This window comes from Dermacentor variabilis, chromosome 6, assembly GCF_050947875.1.
Source record: "Dermacentor variabilis isolate Ectoservices chromosome 6, ASM5094787v1, whole genome shotgun sequence".
NCBI classification, from domain to species: Eukaryota; Metazoa; Arthropoda; class Arachnida; order Ixodida; family Ixodidae; genus Dermacentor; species Dermacentor variabilis.
In genome coordinates this window covers 161,302,116-161,324,080 of record NC_134573.1, presented here as the reverse complement: position 1 = coordinate 161,324,080, position 21,965 = coordinate 161,302,116, and the positions used below count along the sequence as shown (strand labels likewise).

Here is a 21,965-nt window from a genome sequence, read left to right as displayed (position 1 = left end):
CGGGTTCGAGTCCCGGACCAGGACGAATTTTTCTTCAACTATGAGGCTTTTCTTTCGAGGAACCCGTATGGGTTTCCTTTGTAGCAATTGCTACGAACGGGTGGATTTCTCATTTTCCCTTTATTCATTCAAAAATTATGTTCTTGAGGGTCTTGGAGTGTAGTTTACATTGATCTGGCAGATTGCAGTTACACATAACCTTAAAAGAATGAAGGCAAGGGTGTAGTTTACCGTAATATTATTAAGACTTTGTGATCTCAGAAGCTTTTGGACATTGTTTTTACTACTTGCCAAGAGCCAGTGGTCTCCGTAGTTCCTGAGTGAATGTGTGTGGCTTCACTGGAAAGCACACAGAATGATATGGGGGAAATGAACTTATGTTGACATTTAAAATATTTACTTTAGTTTCTTATTATGATGTGTTTGTAGTCTATAGTGTTAAATTTCTTTAGTCTACATTAAAGTCAGTAGGCTTATCATCAGATTTCATTAACGAAGAATGACATTTTTTGTCTATCTGGCAAAGAAAATTAACTAGGACTATAATGGCATGAAACTTGACAAAGTAAACATGGTGATTATAGCAAAGCTTGCTAGAAATATTGGAGTGGTACTCTGCCAAAAAAAATCTCTCTGGGTAACATTTCTTCTTGTCAAGCATGAAACGTTATTGCTATGAAATGAGTGGATACTGCACGTAGTATTGTAAATCAAGTCTGCTTAGTCGTTTGCATATCTGCAACATTGTCTCAGTTGCTGGGCACAGCTTGGAACTTGTTAAAGCATGTCAGCTTCACAGATTTATTAGCCTAATAGGCGTTGCAGTTTCTTGCACTTGTATTCTTGTTATGTATTACTGTAGTATTTTGCTGAAGCTTTTACTGTGAGCTCACCATACCATTGCCATGTAATTACTGTAAGCTCAACATGCTATATTACATGGCATAATGCAAATGGAACGGCACTGATTGGCTCACATTCATAGTTCTCCTGTGCTGCGTGTTGCATGAAAAAGAAAAAAAATAACTTGGATGACATAAACGGTGGTGAGAAGGCGCAAACTGCTGTTTTAATTCATTCCCAAGGGCATGTTTTATTAGGGGGTGATGTAGAATGCCTTGCGAGTATTACAAGTCAAGGTGGATCTCGTTAAGACGGGAAAAAAGAAGAGCGCATAACTCATTGTCAAAAAAAATGGTAGACCACTTCGATTGGCCAACAAAGCGCATGTCTTTAGTGGTTAACAAGCACACCTATAATTTATTAGTCAAATAGTATTGTTTGTGGCCATTATTTGACAATGGGTGTGTTGCTGTTCTCTTTTCCCGTTGTCACAAGTTCTTCAGATTATCCGCCTTGACTTGTAATGTTCGCCAAGCTTCTTACGTCAACCACTTATAAAGCATGCTCTTGGTCATGAATTAAAACAGTAGTTTGCACTTGTGTTCTTTTGTGTCATCTCTTCCTTCTTTAGGTGTAACGTGCACTGCAAGAATGCCTTATTGTAACTGGCATTTGTGTGTAATGAAGTTGCAAAAGTATTTGTTTTAGATATAACAGCAATTTGTTTTTTTTTTCTCAAGTACATAGATGCAGAAGAGCTGGAGCCTGCTATGAAAGCTGAACACCCAGTCAAGTTTCATGCTGCCTGGCAGAACCTGTGTGTTGCAAAGTGAGTTGACAATGTAGGATGTGTTGGCCTAGTTAGTATGGGTTCTTTTTGGAAGAAATGGCACAAAAGAAGACGCATAAGACCACGTGAGAGGAGAAGTGCCAACCTTGCAAGAACCTTGAGAAGTGGCATTTGTCCTGTCATCCGGACAAGCAAATGACAAGTGTCATCAGGACAGGTGCCAACGTAACAAGTAAACAGAATGCCTAGTTGTATGTGTCCATTGGTTCCAAGGTGCGTTGACAGAGAATCCCCAACTACCTTGAGAATTCTGTCAACATTATATTAAACGCAACATTATATTAAACTTACTCCTTCAGACTCTAGAGACTGACTGGCGATCCTGAACTCTTGTTCCCTTGCCTGGCTATTCATAATTATCTTTGTCTTCTGCAAAAGCACTCTCTCTGTTAAGGTCTTCAATCATTTGTTGTAACTCGTCTGCAGTGTTGCTGAATAGAACAATGTCATCGGCAAACCGATTTGGGTTGGATTGGAGCAAACTATATTTGTGCCTGCAGTTGGGCACTTGCGCGCCCCGATGAGGGCCTACATCATCTACGAGGTTGGTGTTACTCGGCGCGGGTCTCCGCACACCGTTGTTGAGTGCCCCGAGCACCTGCTGGACGACCCAGAGCTGTTGGTCTTGGTCGTAGCTCTTTGCAGCTGCCTCGAGCCGCAGTGGGATCGTTCTTGATCATGCTTCCTCTAGATTTTTGATCCAGTCCCACAAGATGTGCGTGTAATCAGCCGTCTCCCTGCGGCAGACCCTGCCGGCAGTAGTACCGCCTCCACACGACTCATCCTTGAGTGCGGGGGGTGGGAGAGTCCTGCGAGTCAGGTGGTAGGCCTTGGTGATGTCGTTGTAGTTTGTCGTGCGGTCCTTGGCTCCGAACCATGTCGGACGGTCTGTCGTCGGGGCGCGGTTGGTTAGCGCTCGTGCCGCTGCGTGTGCCGTCTCATTGTGGTTCTCATTGCGTATGGAGTCGTTTCTGGTCTGCCGTCAGACCTCTTCGGTGACGGAGAGCTTCATCTCCGCCTCATTCGTGCTTCCTATTCCCAGGTCGTCCCGTATCTTCCTCCCAGATTTGATCGTGGACAGCCGCTCCAGTTGAGAGGTCTGTTGCGCTTCGGTTATTTCTTCAAGCGTGTTGTGTATCTTGAGTTATAAGAAGCGGGTCGTGCTCGTGGACTCGAACAGGCCCAGCGTCGTCTTGTACGCTCTTCCTATGATTATGTTGATTTTATTGTGTTCGTGTTGCAGCCATCTGTGGTAGGCTGCAACGTATGCGAACTGAAGGTTGCTGAGCTATTGGCCGTCAATCTTTACTCCTAAAGCTCTCCCAATTTAATAGCTTGAACACTTCTTCCAAGCACGTAGTGAATAGCATTAAAGAGATTGTGTCTCCTTGTCTGACCCCTTTCTTTATAGGTATCTTCATACTTTTCTTGTGGAGAATTAAGGTAGCTGTGGAATCTCTGTAGATATTTTCCAAGATATTTACATAGACCGTCTGTACTCCTTGATTGCATAATTCCTCTATGACTGCTGGTATCTCTACTGAATCAAATGCCTTTCCATAATCTATGAAAGCCATGTAGAGAGGCTGATTGTACTCTGTGGATTTCTCGATTACCTGTATAATGACATGGATGTGATCCATCGTAGAATATCCCTTCCTGAAGCCAGCCTGTTCCCTTGCTTGGCTAAAGTCCAGTGTTGCCCTTATTCTATTGCAAATTATCTTGGTGAATATTTTATATAATACTGGGTGTAAGCTAATGGGCCTATAACTTTTTAATTCTTTAATGTCTCCCTTTTTGTGGATTAGTATAATGTTTGCATTCTTCCAGTTTTCTGGGACCCTTGCAGTCAATAAACACTCAGTATAGAGAGCTGCCAGTTTTCCGATAAACAACTTCTCTCTAACTACAGGCCAATATCTCTCACACCCCAGCCATGCAAGATGTTAGAGCACATTATTCACAAACGTATGCCAATTCTTTAACTCTAATGATGTTCAAACATCAGCCCAGCATGGTTTCCGTCGTGGTTATAGCACTGTAATGCAATTAGTCGATTTTGTTCATGATATCGCTTCTAACCTAGACATAGGTAACCAAGTGAATGTCATATTTATAGACTTCTCTAAAACTTTTGACTCTGTGATTCATTCTAAACTACTGGTAAAATGATATGCCATATTCAATAATCCCTGTCTTGTTTCTTGGATAGCCAGTATCTCTTCATTGTCGCTCACAATTTGTTTCTTTTAACTCGGTGGAATCAACTCCTGTCGCCATTACGTCAGGTGTTCTTCAGGGATCCCTATTAGGCCTTTTATTATTTCTAATGTATATAAATTATTTACCTCGTAGCATCTTAACTAAAATCAGACTTTATGCAGATGACTGTGTGTTATATGAATGTATTGACTCCATTGGGGGTGACTACCACCGTCTTGCCCAATCCCTTATGTCTTTCTGTGCTTGGTGTAAAACATGGGGAATGAACGTCAACTTTAGTAAACAGTCGTGATGTCATTTGCCAATAAACAGAGCCCCCTCTCGTTCAATTATTCTCTGAATGGCATCCGTCTTAGAAGGGTGTCTCAATATAAATACTTAGGTGTCATTCTAACAGACCACCTTTCTTGGTCTAAACATATGTAATATGTAAGCGGGAAAGCTCTAAAAAAAAGTTAGGCGCCGCTCTTTAGCTAAGACCTCCCGTGGTACTAAACTGCTATTGTATAAAACGTTAACTCCCCTGTTTAGAATATGCATCTGTTGTTTTGTTCCCCTACAAACAATGTGAAATAAGCTCGCTCAATAGCGTTCAATGAAAATCTGTTTCATTTGCCAAAATTACTCACAGTTTCTCACTAACACAGCCTCAACATTCCTTGAACATTGAGCCATTATTTTCACATTGTCACATTGAAGCCTTAAAACTTTCATATGCAACGAATAACTCCAACTCTTGTCTTTCTGGTTGTAGCTATATGACATTTACTAACGCAAGTTGTACCCGTAGCTCCCATGCCTTGAACTTAACGCCTATTTATGGTTGTACTAACACATTCAAGTTCAGTTTTCTTCCCACATACAATAGAGCCTTGGAATTCTTTACCCGGTAGCATTCATTCACTATAACTAAAAGATTTTATAACTACCACTGGTAAGCACTTCGCTAACATGTAAAGCGCTTCTTTTTGATCATTCATATTTTTGGGTATGGTTTTAATGTGTAAGGTATAGCAATGTATAATGTTCCCACTGCTGCTATAGCCCTATATTAGGCTGCAGTATATGTTAATAAATAAATAAATAAATAAGGTAGAGAGCTTGCACGTTCTTGGTGATCCCTACCAAGTGGTCTCAAACCCGGGAATATTGCCAGAATGCACCATGCCGGTAATTTATGGCCAAAATTTTTTTTTAAGAAGGTCCATAGCTCATAGACATTGTGAGCTATGGTTAGTGCTTGGGAATCTTCCTAGGGCAGGCCGAAAATGGGCATGTCTGATGCCATTTTCTTTATGTGTGTTCAATGCATTCACTGCCCTTTGAGCTCCGTTGAGACAGATGCTGCCACTAAAAGGGTCGCTATCAAGGTCACCGTAGGGGTTATGCACGTGCGTGCGGATTGGTCAAGTTTGAATGATCTGCCAAAGGTCAATTTTGGTATCTAATTAAAGAAAGTTTAGGCTCATAGAAATGCATGGGGTGCCAGCTGGCTAGGTTCGAATTGACAGGAGTCAGATTAACGGAAGTCTACTGTATTAGATATTCAACAGAGCTGTTGAAAGGGTTGATAGGTAGCATCTGAAATGGTTATGTGCCTCTTCGTGGCTGGTACTTTGCTACAAGAACTCTACAAAATCTGTGGGATAAGCTTTCTTTCTTTATTATTTAATTATCATTGTTTCCCTGCTTCAGCTGTTTTGAGTCTAACTATCTGTCTATCTAGCCTTTTACACCTGCCCAGTGGCCCAAGTTGTCTACCAGCTTCGGCTAGATTGTGCTTGTGGTTATGATGCCATCATGGTGGATACATTGTCATCATTCCAGCTTTGTCATTTAAATCTCGTCATGCCATCATGACGCCTCTGCTGACTGAGTGGGCCACGTTGTCTAACGCTTGGGCCACTAGGTATGTGCTTGTAGTCGGGATGCTGTTGTGGTCGTTCCATTTTTGCCATTCCAGCTTTGTCATCTGACTCGTCATGCCGTAATTGTCATGCTTACACCGACCCAGTGTGCCAAATTGTCTTATAGCTTGGGTGACTAGATATATATTGTTTTAGTAGTGGTGATCTTCTCGTGGTCGTTGCATCGTCTTCATTTTAACTTTGTTAATTGCTTCTTGTCATGTCATTGTCGTCATACAATCTTCGTGATACAGTTGTCTTTGCGCTATTATCGTCATACACTTGTCGTTATCTGATTAACTTCATGCCATTGTCATGCCTTCATAGTCGCACCGTGGTCGTTATGCTGTCGCAGTCATTACATTGACCTTTCAACTTTGTCATTCGACTCTTCATGCCGTCATTTTCATGCTATCGTTGTCACTCGGTCGTCTTCATGCTATCGTTTTACCATTGTCATTACTTCAATAAAGTCGCCATGCATTGTTGCCACACTGTCATTGTCTGTGGCCTTCGTCATTCTATCACAAATATGCTGTTGTCATTCAAACATGGTCATGCTGCCGTGGTTGCGCATCGTTATTATGTCGTCATGAGACACTTGCTATCATGCATCTGTTGTCATACCATGGTCATCATGCTGTTGTGGCCATGCGCTCATCGTCACTCTCACTTTGTCATCCAATTCTAGTCATGCACTCATCACCCCGTTGTCCTTATACTGTTGTAGTGCCACTATCGTCATAGTGTTGTCCTTGTGCAGTTGTCATCATGCATTCGTGGTCATGCTGTAGTTGTGATGTTGTTGTGGTCGTTTCATTGTCGTCACTCTAACTTTGCCATTAGACTCTCATCATGTAATCATCATCATGCCATCGTCGTCACCCAGTCATCATATCATTGTTGTGTCGTCGTCACGCTGTCATTTTGTTATCGTCATCCTATAGTCCTTGTTCCGTTGTCGTCATACTGCCACCTTTGATCTATCAACATTATTTCTTCATCGTTATGCTGTTATCATTCAACCATGATTATGACACCGTTGCCAAGCCATCGTCATCATTAGACAATTGCTACCAAGCAACCATTGCCATACCGTCGTCGCCATGCTGCCGTAGTTATTACAGCTTCGTCATCTGGCTGTCATCATGCCATGGTTGTCGTGCCATTGTTGTGATCCAGTTGTCTTCACATTGGCATTGTCACGCTATCGTTCTTATGCCATCATCATCATTTAAGAATGGTGATCTTATTGTCGCCCTGTTGCCTTTGTCTTTCCATCAACATCATTCCATAGTAGTCGGTGCATTGATGTCATACAGTCATCATGCCACCATGTTTACGGGTGACCTTGGCTATTGAGTGCCATAGCAACATCAAAGATACCTTATTATGTCACATATAGTCAAAGCAATGGCAGTCTTGAAATGACAACTGCTGATATAAATAAATTTGACTTCAGAAATGCAGTTTATTGCTATATTGCTCGAATGCTAATCATATTACCGTTGACAGTCGTTGTGAGATTAGTTTTGCCCTAATGTTTTTAATACCTTCAGTGGCATCATTGTTCCTGGAGGCTTTGGAAGCCGAGGAGTGGAAGGCAAGATTGCTGCTATCGAATGGGCCCGAAAAACGAAGAAACCATTTTTAGGTGAGAAAAAGACCTTTCTAGCTTGCTTAAGTGTGGGCATTGTGTTGTAAATTGCTATTATTTTTAAGATTATTAACTGCCCGCAGGGGCGTCTGCGTGAGCAGGCGTTTGGTGTGTTGCGACACCACGTACCCGAGCACACGAGGGTTGGACCCACCCGCGTGTAGCCGTGCCCGGCTTAGCCATGTCTGGGGAAAGGGGCATCCTGGGGGTTCAGCCGATGCTGGGTGTTTGGACCTTTAAAGCCCCCTGGCAGAGGCAACACACCCCTTTGGTCTCTGCTTCACATAGACGGCACCTCCAGGCTGACCCACCTGGGGGAAATCGGTAGTCGCCTTTTCCTGTCCTCCTCTCCATCTTCATCTTTTTCTCTCACCTTTTCCTCTTTCCTGTCTTCTCTTCACTTCTTATTACTTCCGTATTTCCTGGCGGCAAGGGCTAACCTTGTGCATTATGCCCAGCCTCGGGTATAGGTATTTGGTTATAGTAGGGATGTACCGCTGGCGTGCACAGAACGGAATACTTCTCGTCCTGTGTCGTCCCCTGGTTGGGCTCCATGGTGGGTGGCGGCCATCCCTGCTGAATATATTATTATTACTTATGGAATCACCTTTCCCTCCACTCCCTGATCGCTCCTTCAAGAGGGGGCGCACCGAAGATTCCTTCAACTTCTTCATGAGTCAGAAAGAAATATTCCCAAAATACCATGTTATTCACAGTCAACATGAAAGCAAGACAGTCCGCACAATGTCTCCTTTTGTTGTGGCAAAATCATTGGCAAACTCCATCGGCCCAGGCTACAAAGTAACTAAAATGGGAAGCGGCGATCTCCTTCTTGAACTTCGTGACAAGACACAGTACAGTAAATTGTAAAAACTAATGCTTTTGGGGACATTCCAGTTTCCGTAGGCCCACACAGATCTTTGAACACTGTCCGCGGTGTCGTCTCTAAAGATGACCTGCTCAATCTTAGTGAAAGTGAGCTACTTGAGGGATGGCAAGATCAAAATGTAGTAAAGGTCTAGAGAATAACGATTAGGCGGGACGGCAAGGAAATCCCCACAAAACACGTAATCTTAACTTTTGGAACTAGCAATTTACCAGACTCAATAGAAACAGGATACTGCAAACTCCGTGTAAGGCCATGCATTCCTAACCCGTGCCGATGCTTCAAGTATCAGTGGTTCGGGCACGGTTCACAAAGCTGCCGAGGGCGCACTACTTGTGCAAAATGTGCATCAAACGAGCACTCATCTGACACTTGCACTTCCACTACCCATTGTGCTAACTGTGATGGGGATCATCCAGCGTACTCCCGTTCTTGCCCATCCTGGAAAAAAGAAAAACAAATCATCGAAATCAAAATCAAACTGAACCTTACCTCCCAAGAGGCGCGCAAGCGCTTCTCGATGAACCAATCTAGTCTGTCCTACACCGATGTGGCGCGCCAGGGGGCAGCGCTACATTATTCGGCAGCCGCCTAAGTCACACGGAGTGTGATGGCGGTCACGCCATCGGCCCCCCCGGCCGGAACAGCCAGCGCTGTTCCAGCCCCCGCAAAGGAGGAACAACAGGCCCTCGGGCCTGTTGGACCCAAGGCCACCACGCATGCCGATAGGCCCACCACCCCCGCGAACGCGCCCGCTGCGCAGGCACCATCCACCACCTCAGACGAGGTGATGGACACAACAAATACAAATCCGGCGTCTCTGATGCCTGAGCAACGGCACAGCTCGCTCGAGCGCACCGCGAAGAACGAAAAATTCCGTATCACGGGGCCTGGAAAGGCCCCGTGATACCTGTGATACCTGTGTGTCCAAGAAACACATCTCAAACCTTCACAAACAAACTTTCTCCGACTGTATGCCATTTTCCGAAAAGACCGCAACGAGGCCCTTGCCTCGTCGCGCGGTGTGGCAGTAATAGTAGATAAGAGTGTTGCTTGCCGGCATTTACCCCTTAAAACGCCCCTAGAGGCAGTTGCAGTCAGAGCAGTGCTTTTTAGTAAGCTGCTGACAATTGCATCTTTATACATTCCTCCCAACTGTCAACTCTCCAAAACTGAATTTGAAAGTTTTATTGCACAACTTTCGGAACCCTACATTGTCGTTGGAGACTTAAATGCCCATCATACCTTGTGGGGCGACTCTAGGTGTGATGCCAGAGGGCGTCTGATTGAAAACTTCCTCTTCAGTACGGGTGCATGCTTGCTAAATAAGAAGGAGCCAACTTTTTACAGCGTTGCGCACAAGACATTTTCATCTATAGATTTATCCATTGTTTCAAGTACAGTTGTACCGTACTTGGAGTGGAAAGTACATAAAGATCCATACGGGAGTGATCATTTCCCGATTGTATTAAAATTAAGGAAACGGGACGAATGTTCTCGACATGTAACCCACTGGAAAGTTGACTCAGCGAACTGGCAGCGATACGGAGAGCTGACATATATGACCTGGGAGGATATTCGTCCGCTTAGTATTGACGATGCAGTGTCATATTTAACCGCATTTATTTTCGACGTAGCGTCTATATGTATCCCGCAAACAAATGCATCGCCTAATAAACAACGTGATCCCTGGTGGAACGATGAATGTAAGGAAGCACGGAAGAAACAGAATAAGGCTTGGAATCAGCTCCGTGACTCTCCGACTATCGAAAACCTTATCAGCTTTAAGAAAATAAAATCAAAAGGCAGAAGAACGTGCCGCTGTGCCAAAAGGGATAGCTGGCAAAAATATATTTCCGACATTAATTCTTATACAGATGAAAGAAAAGCCTGGAACAGGGTAAACAAATTAAAAGGCTGCGAAACTCATCCCCTACCATTAGTAAACACACAAGCAGACACTCTTGAGGACCAAGCTGATTGTCTAGGAGCACATTTCGAGCACATTTCTAGAACATCTTGTTATACAGATACATTCCTAAAATATCGGCGACTAGCAGAACAGCTGCATTTGAGTCGTAAAGGCATATCCAATGAAGCATACAATCGTCCATTTGGAATGGCTGAGTTCCAGGCCTCACTGAACTTTGCAACAAGTCCGCTCCAGGAAGTGACAGAATAATGTATGAGATGATCAGACACTTACACCCTGAAATCCAAAAAACACTACTGGAGAAAAGACGGGGAATGTGGGAGATGGAAATTCAAGACGATGAGCAAAATGTGGCGAGGAAAGCATACGTCGCCTGGCTCCTGCATTCACCTTGTTCATGTTTTGCTCAAAAAACACTACTGTCACTCTTCAATTCCATGTTCTCTGCCGGCTGCATTCCTTCTGTCTGGAAAGAAGCAGTCGTAATCCCTATTCTCAAAGAGGGCAAGCACCCTTCCTCACCCAACAGTTATAGGCCTATAGCTCTGACAAGTTGTCTATGCAAATTATTTGAGAAAATGATTAACCGTCGCCTCATCCATTATCTTGAAAGCAGCAAGATCCTAGATCCCTTTCAGTGCGGTTATAGGGAGGGTAGATCCACAACAGATCATCTTGTCCGCATCGAGACAAATATCCGTGATGCCTTTGGCCACAAACAGTTTTTCCTGTCAGTATTTTTAGATATGGAGAAGGCATACGACACAACCTGGTGCTTTCGAATCCTCCGTGACCTGTCTGAAATGGGAGTGCGAGGCAACTTGCTGAACGCGATTCAGAGTTACCTCTCCAATCGCATGTTTCGTGTTAGAGTTGGTAACGCTCTGTCTCGTCCGTTTACGCAAGAGGCTGGTGTTCCACAAGGTGGTGTGCTGAGCTGCACTCTTTTTATTGTCATAATGAACTCTATCCAGACTGCCATACCACATACTATGTTTTATTCTGTATATCTGGATGACATCCCGATAGGTTTCAAATCATGTAACCTAAGTATCTGCGAGCGGCAAGTACAGCTTTGCATAAATAAATTATGTATGTGGGCGGACAAAAACGGTTTCAAGCTAAACCCACAAAAAAGCACATGCATCCTGTTTTCTGACAAAAGAGTCATACTTGCGGACCCCGCAATAGATCTAAATGGAGAACGGCTATCTGTGAGCCATGAACACAAATTTCTAGGAATCCTTTTAGACAGTAAGCTGACTTTTGTACCACACCTGAAGTATCTAAAATCAAAGTGCCTCAAGACTATGAATCTGCTGAAGCTCTTGTCACGGACATCTTGGGGGAGCGACAGACGGTGCCTTTTAAAACTTTACAAAAGTCTAATATTAACACGGCTTGACTACGGAGCAATAGTTTATAATTCTGCTGCACCTAGCGCTTTGAAAATGCTAGATCCTATTCACCACTTAGGTATCCACCTTGCTACAGGCGCCTTTAGGACTAGCCCTGTGCAAAGCCCCTACGTCGAATCAAACGAATGGTCATTGCACTACCAAAGGACATATTTAACTTTCTCCTATGCCCTGAAAGTTAGCTCAGATGTTAAACATCCTTGTCATTCTACTATATGCGATTTGTGCACTGCTAGGCTGTTTCGTAACCGTCCGGCCACTAGGCCTCCTCTGTCCCTCCAGTTGGAAGCACTGTCAGAAAATACAGGGGTCCCTCTTTTACACAATGTCCTAATGGCTCCTACACGGCTTCCACCACCTTGGGAGTGGCAGACTATCAAATGTGACATCTCTTTCTTACAAATATCGAAACAAGCACCTGAGGCTCACATACAATCACATTTTCTTGAACTTAAAGAGAAGTACTCCTGTGACGAATATTACACAGATGCTTCGAAGTCTCCTGCTGGTGTTGCTTACGCAGCTCTCGGACCCTCATTTTCAACATCTGGGCCACTAAACCCACACACACCAGTATCTTTACAGCAGAAGCTTACGGTATACTTTCGGTTATTAAACACATAAGGCACAGAAATGTCGCTAAGGCTGTTGTCTTTACAGATTCATCAAGTGTCGTGAGAGCCCTGATTAGCTTACGAAAGCATAAGAATCCCATTTTGAATGAGCTGTATAGCTTGTTGTGCTCCGCATATATGTGCAACCAAGCGATTATTCTATGCTGGGTACCTGGCCATAAAGGTATAAAAGGCAACGTAGCTGCTGACGAAAACGCTGCGTCAGTGAGTTTTAGCGACACAGATGGAAATATCCCCATTCCTGCCACAGACCTAAAGCCCTTTCTGCGCCGTAAATTGAGGGAACATTGGCAAGTAGAGTGGGATACACAAACATTGAATAAGTTATACATCATAAAACCAAAACTATGGAATTGGATAAGTGAGAAAACAGCACGGTACAAGGATGTGCTTCTTTGCCGATTAAGAATAGGACACACTTACAGTACTCACTCCTACCTCTTGACTGGCGGGGATTCTCCTACTTGTAGTAGGTGCGGCGATAGCTTGACAGTGCTCCATGTTCTTATCCAGTGCCCTGCAGTAGAAACAGAGATGAATAAGTATTTCCCTTCTGCATATCGGGAAAATATACTACTTCACCCTGGATTTTTTCTTAGTGATGAACCGCTTATTAAACTGCAAATAGTCTTAGATTTCATTGCCGAAACCGACATTCTGAAAATAATTTGGCCAGGAAATTTTAAGACGTGATTACCAGCCCTTGTATTCGAGAGCCGTCTTGATGCTTTAGTGTAACTGTTGTCTCATTTTCGTATGTTTTTTATCAAAATAGAACTGCCATCGTCCACGTCCATAACTAATCAGTGTCATTATTTTACTAGCTATATATTTACGTCATTTACAGCGAAAGTTCTTAGGCCCTTATACAGCCATGTCACAGGTACCATAATAAATTCACTGTCCACGCCATTCAGAATAAATCCTTTAAATTACCATTTGTCATGGCGCTCTTTGGCCATAACTGGCCCTTGCGCCATTAAAAACCACATATCGTCATCATCATAAGATTATTAACTGCTGTTTCCATTGATGCCAGATGAAGCCATCAGCAACTTTTACGAGCATCACAATAATCCGATTTGCGGATCGAATATCTACTGTAGTAGATTTCCGTTAATTTGACCCTGACGGGATGGGTGGAATTGATTTAATCATCTGGCGGGCCGAATTAAATAAGTTCGCAGAAAAGAATGTTGGAACACTGATGATTCAATTGACAGTATTCGCACGATTCTAACACTCCCTTGATTCATGCATGCACCCACTTTCTATGTGTCTGAAGTAGAAAACTAACATATCAATGGCATTAAAGCCCCTAATCTGCAGCCAATTTTTTTGCCCCAAAATATAGGCATTTTCAACAGGAGGTAAGATGTGTTCAATGCATTCACTGTGCCCTATAAGCTCCACCAAGACAGACGCTGCCACTAAAGGGGTCATTATTAGCATCATCATTGGAATTGGGCGCATGCTTGCTGACTGGTGAAGTTCAGTTTATCCGGCGGAGGTCACTTTTAAGATTGAAATAACGAAAACTTGGGTCCATAGAAATAACCCTATCCTAACCGCACCGAATGATCCAGACCCTTCCAAATGCGTTAATGTGGCCAAACAGAAGAGCAGTACTCTGGTGGTACAAACTCTGACAGATGACTACCATCAAACCTATCATGTGGCACCAAAGTCCTAGTCCATAAGACGCACAGTTGCTATGCTCTGGCAGAGGACGTGCTCGCCATGTGCTGTTTCAAGGAGTGCCCACACTGTAATGCCTTGGGCAGCGAGGAACTGGGTAATTCCAGCATGGAAGTTGATGAAGCCAAGGATTCGTCAGACTGTGATGATACCATCTCCTGTTGCATAACAGTTGAAATGCGCAATAACGAAATTCCGAGGCAACAAAATTCTCGCCGCATTGAAATATTTTCGAATCCCCAGTGAATGCCCATAGGAGCCAATTCGTTTCATACCTTTCGACAACAAAACTTTTTGACAGTAATCTCGCATGAATGAAATTTTCTGCAGTGGCAGTGCGCTCATTATCTACTCACATAAGGCTAGCAGTGTCCAAAAACTGCTTGAATGCATTATTGGTTGTGCCTGTAAATTGCATAAACTACCACCACAGTGCACTTGCGTGACTGCCGCCATTTTTGTTTATAAAAAGAAAGTGCAGCGAGCAGTGCACCTGGCAACAGTGATGGTGGTGGTGGTGGTTTATCCTTCGCAATGGATGAGTACTGCGTAGTGTCCCGATTGGAAATTTAATATGAATTATAGAACCAAAAAAGAAGACAAAAAGCTGAGGCAACCTCGCGGTGGGCACATATATATCATATGTGCCATCATGGCATGGGTTAACGCAGGGCAGAGCACCTGCGCGGCATGTTAATCCATGAGGGCTGACTAGCCAAGCCCACATTCACATGTAAAGACTCCAAGAATGCTTTGTGCTTTGTGTACCGTGCACATGATCGTGCGTGCACAGAGTGTGTGGTTGGTGCGAGTGTGTGTTAGGTATGTGTGTGGCAATTGGATCGTCTGCTTTGCCAGCCTGCCAGGAATGCTGCCTCCAACCAAAAAGCGGAAATTTTTGAAGCTACAAGATAAGGGTGCAATCATTATTGCCCAAGTCGAAAAGGGCAGGAAGAAGATGGAGATAGTCGACAAATTTGGAATCGCCTGCAGCTTGCTGTCTACAGGTTTGAAAAACAAGGCCTCGATTTTCGGTGTGCTCGGAAACGGTGTGGTAAAATGTGTCTGGCGGGAATGCAAATTGTTTTAAGCACGCCGGCTTTATTGCCACTCGCCAGGCATCATGCGCTGATTCTTGGCACCAGAGGAAGATTTAGCCGAATGCGCACTCAATGACAGTACTGCCGGTGCAGTGCCGCCATCACTGACCAGTGTGTGAAGCAAACTTTGTGCCATGGAAAATGAAGTTCCAAGTGGCTTCAGCGGCGACGAGTTTGTTCGGGTGGATGAAGACTTATGTTGAATTCCAATGGCGGAGTCGGAGCAAGTTTTTCTGCTCGTTTCTGAGCAGGTTTATTCCAATGACAGAGCGAGGGCGGGAGTAAGGTGTTCCAATGAGAGAGTCAGAGGGGATTCAGAGCGGGATTCACTCCGTGGAGCAGAAAAAGATGCTCCGCCAAAATCGGCGGAGTGGACCGGAACTCTGCGTGACGTATTTCCTTTACCACGTTTGTCTGCTGGGAGGCGCCACCGGTCACGACTCGCGAGGAAGCAAAAGCTGCTGCACGCTTGGCGAGATATCCATTCCGCACATTTAAAAAAAACAACAGCTGAACGGCGCTGAAGAGACAAGTGACCGGTGCGGCGGTGCTGGGAGCATAGAGTTTCTCACTATAACACCTAGAGGGAAATCTGGCGCCACCGTATATGGGAGTTTCTTAAGGGGGCACCGTGCCGTCATGGGAATGACGGTATATGTGTCTGCGAGGGTCGTGTTGGCTGGTGTTGTACGAGGCTTCGTCTAAAACGTGGATATGGCTACACAAATAACGCGTTCTCAAAGTAAAATCTTTATAAAATGTTTCCATTCACGCACATTACATCTTTACTCACCTACAATGCATGACCAAGCGAAGAAAAGCAAGAACAGACGACAAACTGTTTCAAGGCGATCGCGAACCTTGTCGTCTGTCCTCCAACTTTAGCGGCCCGCTGATACTTTTTACGGATCATGTAATCGTACACACAATAAGTTCTCATAGTTAAACAAAACATGTTTTTGCGTAATAATAAAACCAAAACAGCATTTGCCGTGCTGTTTTAGTAGAAAATGAATCATTGTGACAGACGGAACAGTGCTTGCCAAACGCATCTTCGAGGTGTTCTGTATCTCTGAGAACGATGCCCATTCGAAGTCACAATATACCGGCATTCCCATGCATTCCACAGCGCAGCAGCGCCAGATTTCCCTCTAGGTAATGTAGTGAGAAACTCTATGGCTGGGAGCGAACAGCGGAAGGAAATGACAACACCCAAGGCATCCTGGGTAACTCGGAGATAGAAGTTCCGCTTCCGCCTTGCTCCGGCGGCGCAGGTTCTGTTCCACTCGCGGATTTGGAGGCGTTGCTCTACGCCAGAGCCGAGTGCTCGCTCGCGGAGTCCGTCGGCTGCTCCGACTCCGCCATTGGAATTCAACATTAGTTGTGCATGAGGAGATGGCCGATGAGGCCATCATATGTGTGCGAAGCTTATGACTCTGAGGACCACCAAGGATCAAAACATCAAAAGAAGACAAATCCACAGTATGTGTTAGATGCCTTCCACACATTGTTGTTGTTTTTCGGCGAGCACAACAAGGACGTGGCAACGGACCACTTGTTCCTGTGTGAAGGCATAGCTTTCAAGTTGCTGCAAGACAAGGCTCGGCGAAGTAAGCTTACCGACTTTTTCCTATAAATTTCTGTTTTGCAAGCAGTTGCCCTGACTTTTCTGTCTCATTATTGTGCCAACAAAATTCGTGCAAGAGTGAATTTTTTTACCTTCCTGGGTGATTTCGTTATTGTGGGTTTCAACTGCGATGCACTTCGTCTTCCCAGTGCATTACTGCCATTTGCATGGATGCGATGCGCTAGAAATGTGATTAGACGGGCAACTTGTTGCATCCATGCAAACGCTGCTACTATCTCTTATGTATGCGGCTAAAGGGAGCAACTTGTGCTGATATGTTACTCTATTGTCTAATATTTTTTTTATGTGTTAGAAGGCTGGTCATTGAATTCGTTGAGTGCTTTTATCAAAACACATCTATGTGATTCGTATCAAGGACAGCTTATTAGGAAGTATTCTGCATTTTCCCATTACTGTTATGTACTTGTGATCATGTTAAATATGAAATCATTTTTGCAGGTGTGTGCCTTGGGCTGCAGTGTGCAGTGATTGAGTTCTCTCGCAATGTCCTAGGGTGGGAAGATGCCAACTCATCTGAGATCAATGTCAAGACTTCACACCCTGTTGTAAGTTTTCACTGTCACTTTCTTGAACTGGCAAGCTTTTTCTTTGTGTGTTGCAGTTCTCTTGAGAACACAGGGAAAGTCAAATTTGCATAGGAGTCTTGCAACTGCGGTTGGTGGAAGTGATACCAAACTGCCCAGTGATTTCCTAAGTGTTTCTGTAGGAGCTTAACTTCTGCATGTTGTACAGTCATACCTCATTAGAACAAGGTCGCACCATACATGAAAATACCTTTGTTGTATCTGTGATTTGTTGCAGACATAATATTTGTTATATACCACTATTGGCTTCAAAATTTCTTTGAGTTACTTTTTTATATTTCATAATACATTATAGTTGTGTTCGTATGTCGAGATTCAACTGTAATTTATCTAACAGGGTGACAAGTTTATTTCTATGATTTCTACAGCTTTTCTTGCCGTAACTTCTGTGTCATAAATTTTGCAAATTGGGTGTCCAAGCAACCAATACTTGTGAAAGAAAGAAAAAAAATATTTTGATGACAGGGGTAAGCAAGCAGTTCCTACTGCTTCTTGTTTGCTCACTCTTTGCAGATTATTGAAATGCCTGAGCACAATGTGGGTCAAATGGGAGGCACAATGCGTCTTGGCAAGCGAGAGACAAACTTCAACACTCATGACTCTGTGTTGAGTAAGTTCAGCCATATGGCAGCAGCATTTCTGTTTTTCCAGTTAATGGCATTCATTCAACCTCGCAAATGGAAGAGTGGGCTTGTTTGTTTTGCACGACTAATTAACAATCCAAAAGATGGGACAAACCGTAAGAGTGGGACAGCACTGTGATTGAACAACTTTTATTTTGAGATGCTACCGTAGCTTTGGTGGCCTTCTCCACTAAATGTTTCCCTCTGCTGTGCATGCCACAGCAGCAGATGCAGTAATTAGCTAAGTGGGCAGTAGATATCAGGGAGTGCCAGATAAGTTTTTTTATGGCATGCTGATATTGACAGGCTCATATGTGCGATTTTTTTCTTGCGCTGCATAATTTCACTTCATGGATGATGAAGGTGACACAATGGACCCAGTGAAGTGCAAGCTGCAGTGAACTTTCGTTGATGTAGATTTCATAGAACCAGAAAACAATGTCTGGTTTAAACAAATGTCGGAAGTTCGAATGGACCAAGAAAATGGTGCTTAGTGCATTAATACGCCTTTCTTTACTAAAAAAAATCTGCTGCTGTTGCTTTTACCTTGCACAAAATTAGCGTTGAAGCTACAGCTTTCATTATATTGAGACTGGTAAGGACTCGCAGCAGTGAGGGTCTTGCGACTTCCTTTGCAGGGTGGCAGTGGTGCAAGATGCATGTCTTCACCTTGGTAGGCATGCTTCTTACTAATGCGTATGCATCCCGCTTTTTTCGGCGCTGAGCTGGCAGGTTTGATGCCTATGTACAGGGCACCATAGTAAAATTGCTTTTCATCCTTGAAGGCTTCCACAGTGTTTGTTTCATTGTATGCCTTGCACTGAATGAAAACAAAATCAGCACTTCCATAAACCGTTGCCGATAAATTTGTGGTCGCCATTGTCGTGAACACATAGTCTCGAAGGCACATGACCAATGCAATTTCATGCATGGCGCTAAACAGAATAAAAAGGTGCAAAGCCTGGTCAAGCTTGTTCTTGTTCATGGTCTTGCACAATTCCCGCTGGTGACTATGGCAATGGGCACTGTGCTGCTTAATTTTGGTTGGATGCTTCCGCCACTCTCTTGCTCGTTCATGTCACACGCTTGTAGCGCTTCGTGCTCGGTGTACTCCTAAGTTTGTCCCAACCAACTGGTGCATGGGTAGTTATGTCCAAATTAACTAAAATTCGCTGCCATTAAATAAGGCATGAGCTTGCCAGGATCAGAGGTCAGATTATGATTATGATACAATTTTCCGAATTGCAAAGTTTTCACTTTACTGACATTATTTTCCTCAAGCTGTGCATACACAAGATGTCCCAGCTATCTCTAGGTTAAGTTTAAATGCTTGGCCGTGCTCTATAGGAGGACACGACCAAATTAATGTTACTGGCCACTCTATAAAGCAACTTGGACAGTTTTTTTTTCAGTTCTGTCTAAATATATAAATAATCGAGATTAATCAACCAACTTTGCATGCCTTTAGAATATAGGGTAGAAAATCGGTGAGAGAGTTGTGTGTCTCGGGAAACACCCTGTTTGGAAATGGTATTTAACTTCCCGTTTGGCTTGAAATTCGCTCTTCCTTTCTTTAAAACGAAGCTGTATACAGTTACCCTCTGGCAGTTGTCATGTCGGTCCGCCTACGTGCCGCGTGAACACGAAAAAATTTTCGTCTCCAGTTTCTCGCAAATGCTCTGTAGCTCTCAGTCTAATGTAGGTATCTTAGAAAAAAACATACTTAAATTGGCTGCTAACACGACTCTATCATTAAGCTGAGTTTTGGTTACTTGTCATAATTAGTTCACAGTGAAGTTTAGACGTTGCAGAATTCCCGTCTGCTGTCATTGCATGGCTGTCTACAGAGGGATGATGGTTGCAGAAAACGGCTGTAATTCTTGTTTTATCAAAACTATCCCGAAACAAATTATATGACAATTAGCCACTAGGACGACTCTGACATTATGCAGAGTTTCATCTTCTTTTCCTAATTACGTAGTTTACAGTGAAGTTGTAAATAGTATGGAATTCCTGCCTGCCATGTGGTGGTATTTGCACACATCACTACTTCATAAAAGAATAAGAATAAATCCCTTCATATTCGAGAAATGTATTCGTTATTTATGTCCTTCAATAATAATAATAATAATAACACCTATATGTATATAGATCTGTGAATTGAAGTAAAGCGCACTACGACTTCACTGCTTGTCCTTCCTCACAGAGTGGAAGCGCTAATGAATTTTAAAATTTTTTTTACCTTTGATCTTTTAGGCTATAATTCATGTGCAATCTATCTGACAGTGGTACTGATGTTTGACTTCACATGAATTAAGCTATTGGAATTGTCTGTGATGGTGACTGCAGGGAAGCTGTACCAGAATGTGGACAAAATTGAGGAAAGGCATCGGCATCGGTACGAGGTTAACCCTTCCTATGTCCCTGACCTTGAGAAAGCTGGCCTGAAGTTTGTTGGCAAGGACACTTCAGGAAAGCGAATGGAAGTGATAGAACTATCTGGTAAGTTGAGTGCAATGTGTGCTTTTCTGGTCAGCAGTTAACATACCTCATTGATCTCCTTTGATCATGTCACATCCATAATAGGTTGAAAGGTCACGTGCACTTGAGCCTCAGTGTAACCAAATTGAATTATTAAAAGAAAAAAATAGGCTTCTGCATCAGGAAATTGCTTGGGGTGTGGGAATATTCGAAATCTTTAATACACAAATAGTCATTGCTATTCAATTTGAGAATGCACTCAGAGTTATTGAATATTCATTTATTTTGAATATCTAAGGGATAAGAATACTTCTTGAAGAAAGAGTTTCGAGGGAGACAGAATAATGGATGTTAAGGCTGATCTGAATGATTCTGTGGTTGTTGTCCACGGGCAGCAGTTTCCAAGCGAATGCCTGGGGCAGATAACCTCTGATCAATGATTTCCAGTCATTCCATAAGACTGGCTCGCTTTTAGGCAGCCTATATACAAATTAGTTCCAAATTATTAGGGCACTCTCACCATATTTGCATCTCTTTAAATTGATGTGTGATGTTGTAGTACCGCACTTCCCTCTTTACAAACACGACACTGTATGCACGTCTGAAAATATGCTATTCCCTTTCTTATTACTCTGTAGCAGCATTGATGTCGAGGAAGATGAGAGAACGGGTACTGGCTAGGGACAGGCCATTGCCTAGGAAGCAAAGCGGATGCATGGCTCATATCACATGCAGTCAGTGCGAGGAATGAGTGTTAGCTAGGGCCTTCTGCTCAGTAAAAATATGCACCTGTTTATTGTGGCCACGCAACATCCGGTGACACAATGTTTCGTTTGGCCGGGCATCAACAAGGACGTCTGTGCCTGGTCGCATGGTTGTCTGGTATGCTAACAATTGAAGGGTCACCGACACACAAAGGCACCTTTCACCTCGTTTACTCAACCATTTGAATTATTCGACAAGGTGCACATTGACATTTTAGGGCCATGGCCACCATCAAACGAGAATACCTACCTCCTAACCTGCATAGATCGCTTTACTCAATGGCCAGAAGCTTTCCCTCTACCTGACATCCATACTGAAATCATTGCAAATGCATTCGTTGTGGGCTGGGTTTCGCGATATGGCGTACCGTCTACTCTTGTAGCTAATAGAGGACGCTAGTTTAAATTGGCACTATTCGATAACCTGCTGACCCTCTTAGGCACTTATCGCATACACACCACGGCTGATCACCCCACCTTGAACGTTTTCGCCGCTCCATCAACACCTCGCTCAGAGCGCAGTGTGACACCACTCACTGGTCCACATCACTACCACTGGTTATGCTGAGTCTTTGGGCTACACCAAAGCAGGATCTGCGCTGTACACCTGCTGAGTTATGTCTTTGGAGCACTACTCCTTTAGGGAAGTTATTCCACCTTACCGTTTCATCGCCGTGCCCTGACCCCACTGACTACATCAACAGGCTGCGAG

General features: G+C 43.7%; 1 protein-coding gene across 4 annotated transcripts in view; it reads left to right on the top strand.

Moving 5' to 3' along the window:
• The window catches only part of Ctps (CTP synthase), a 43,636-nt gene that overhangs the window by 12,524 nt on the left and 9,147 nt on the right, over positions 1-21,965 (top strand). For all 4 annotated transcript variants that reach the window (XM_075696493.1, XM_075696491.1, XM_075696492.1 and 1 more), the window contains 5 exons: positions 1,584-1,672; positions 7,386-7,480; positions 17,240-17,346; positions 17,899-17,995; positions 20,358-20,510. In XM_075696493.1, coding sequence (XP_075552608.1) covers positions 1,584-1,672; positions 7,386-7,480; positions 17,240-17,346; positions 17,899-17,995; positions 20,358-20,510 — 541 coding nt within the window. The remainder of the gene's footprint in view (positions 1-1,583; positions 1,673-7,385; positions 7,481-17,239; positions 17,347-17,898; positions 17,996-20,357; positions 20,511-21,965) is intronic.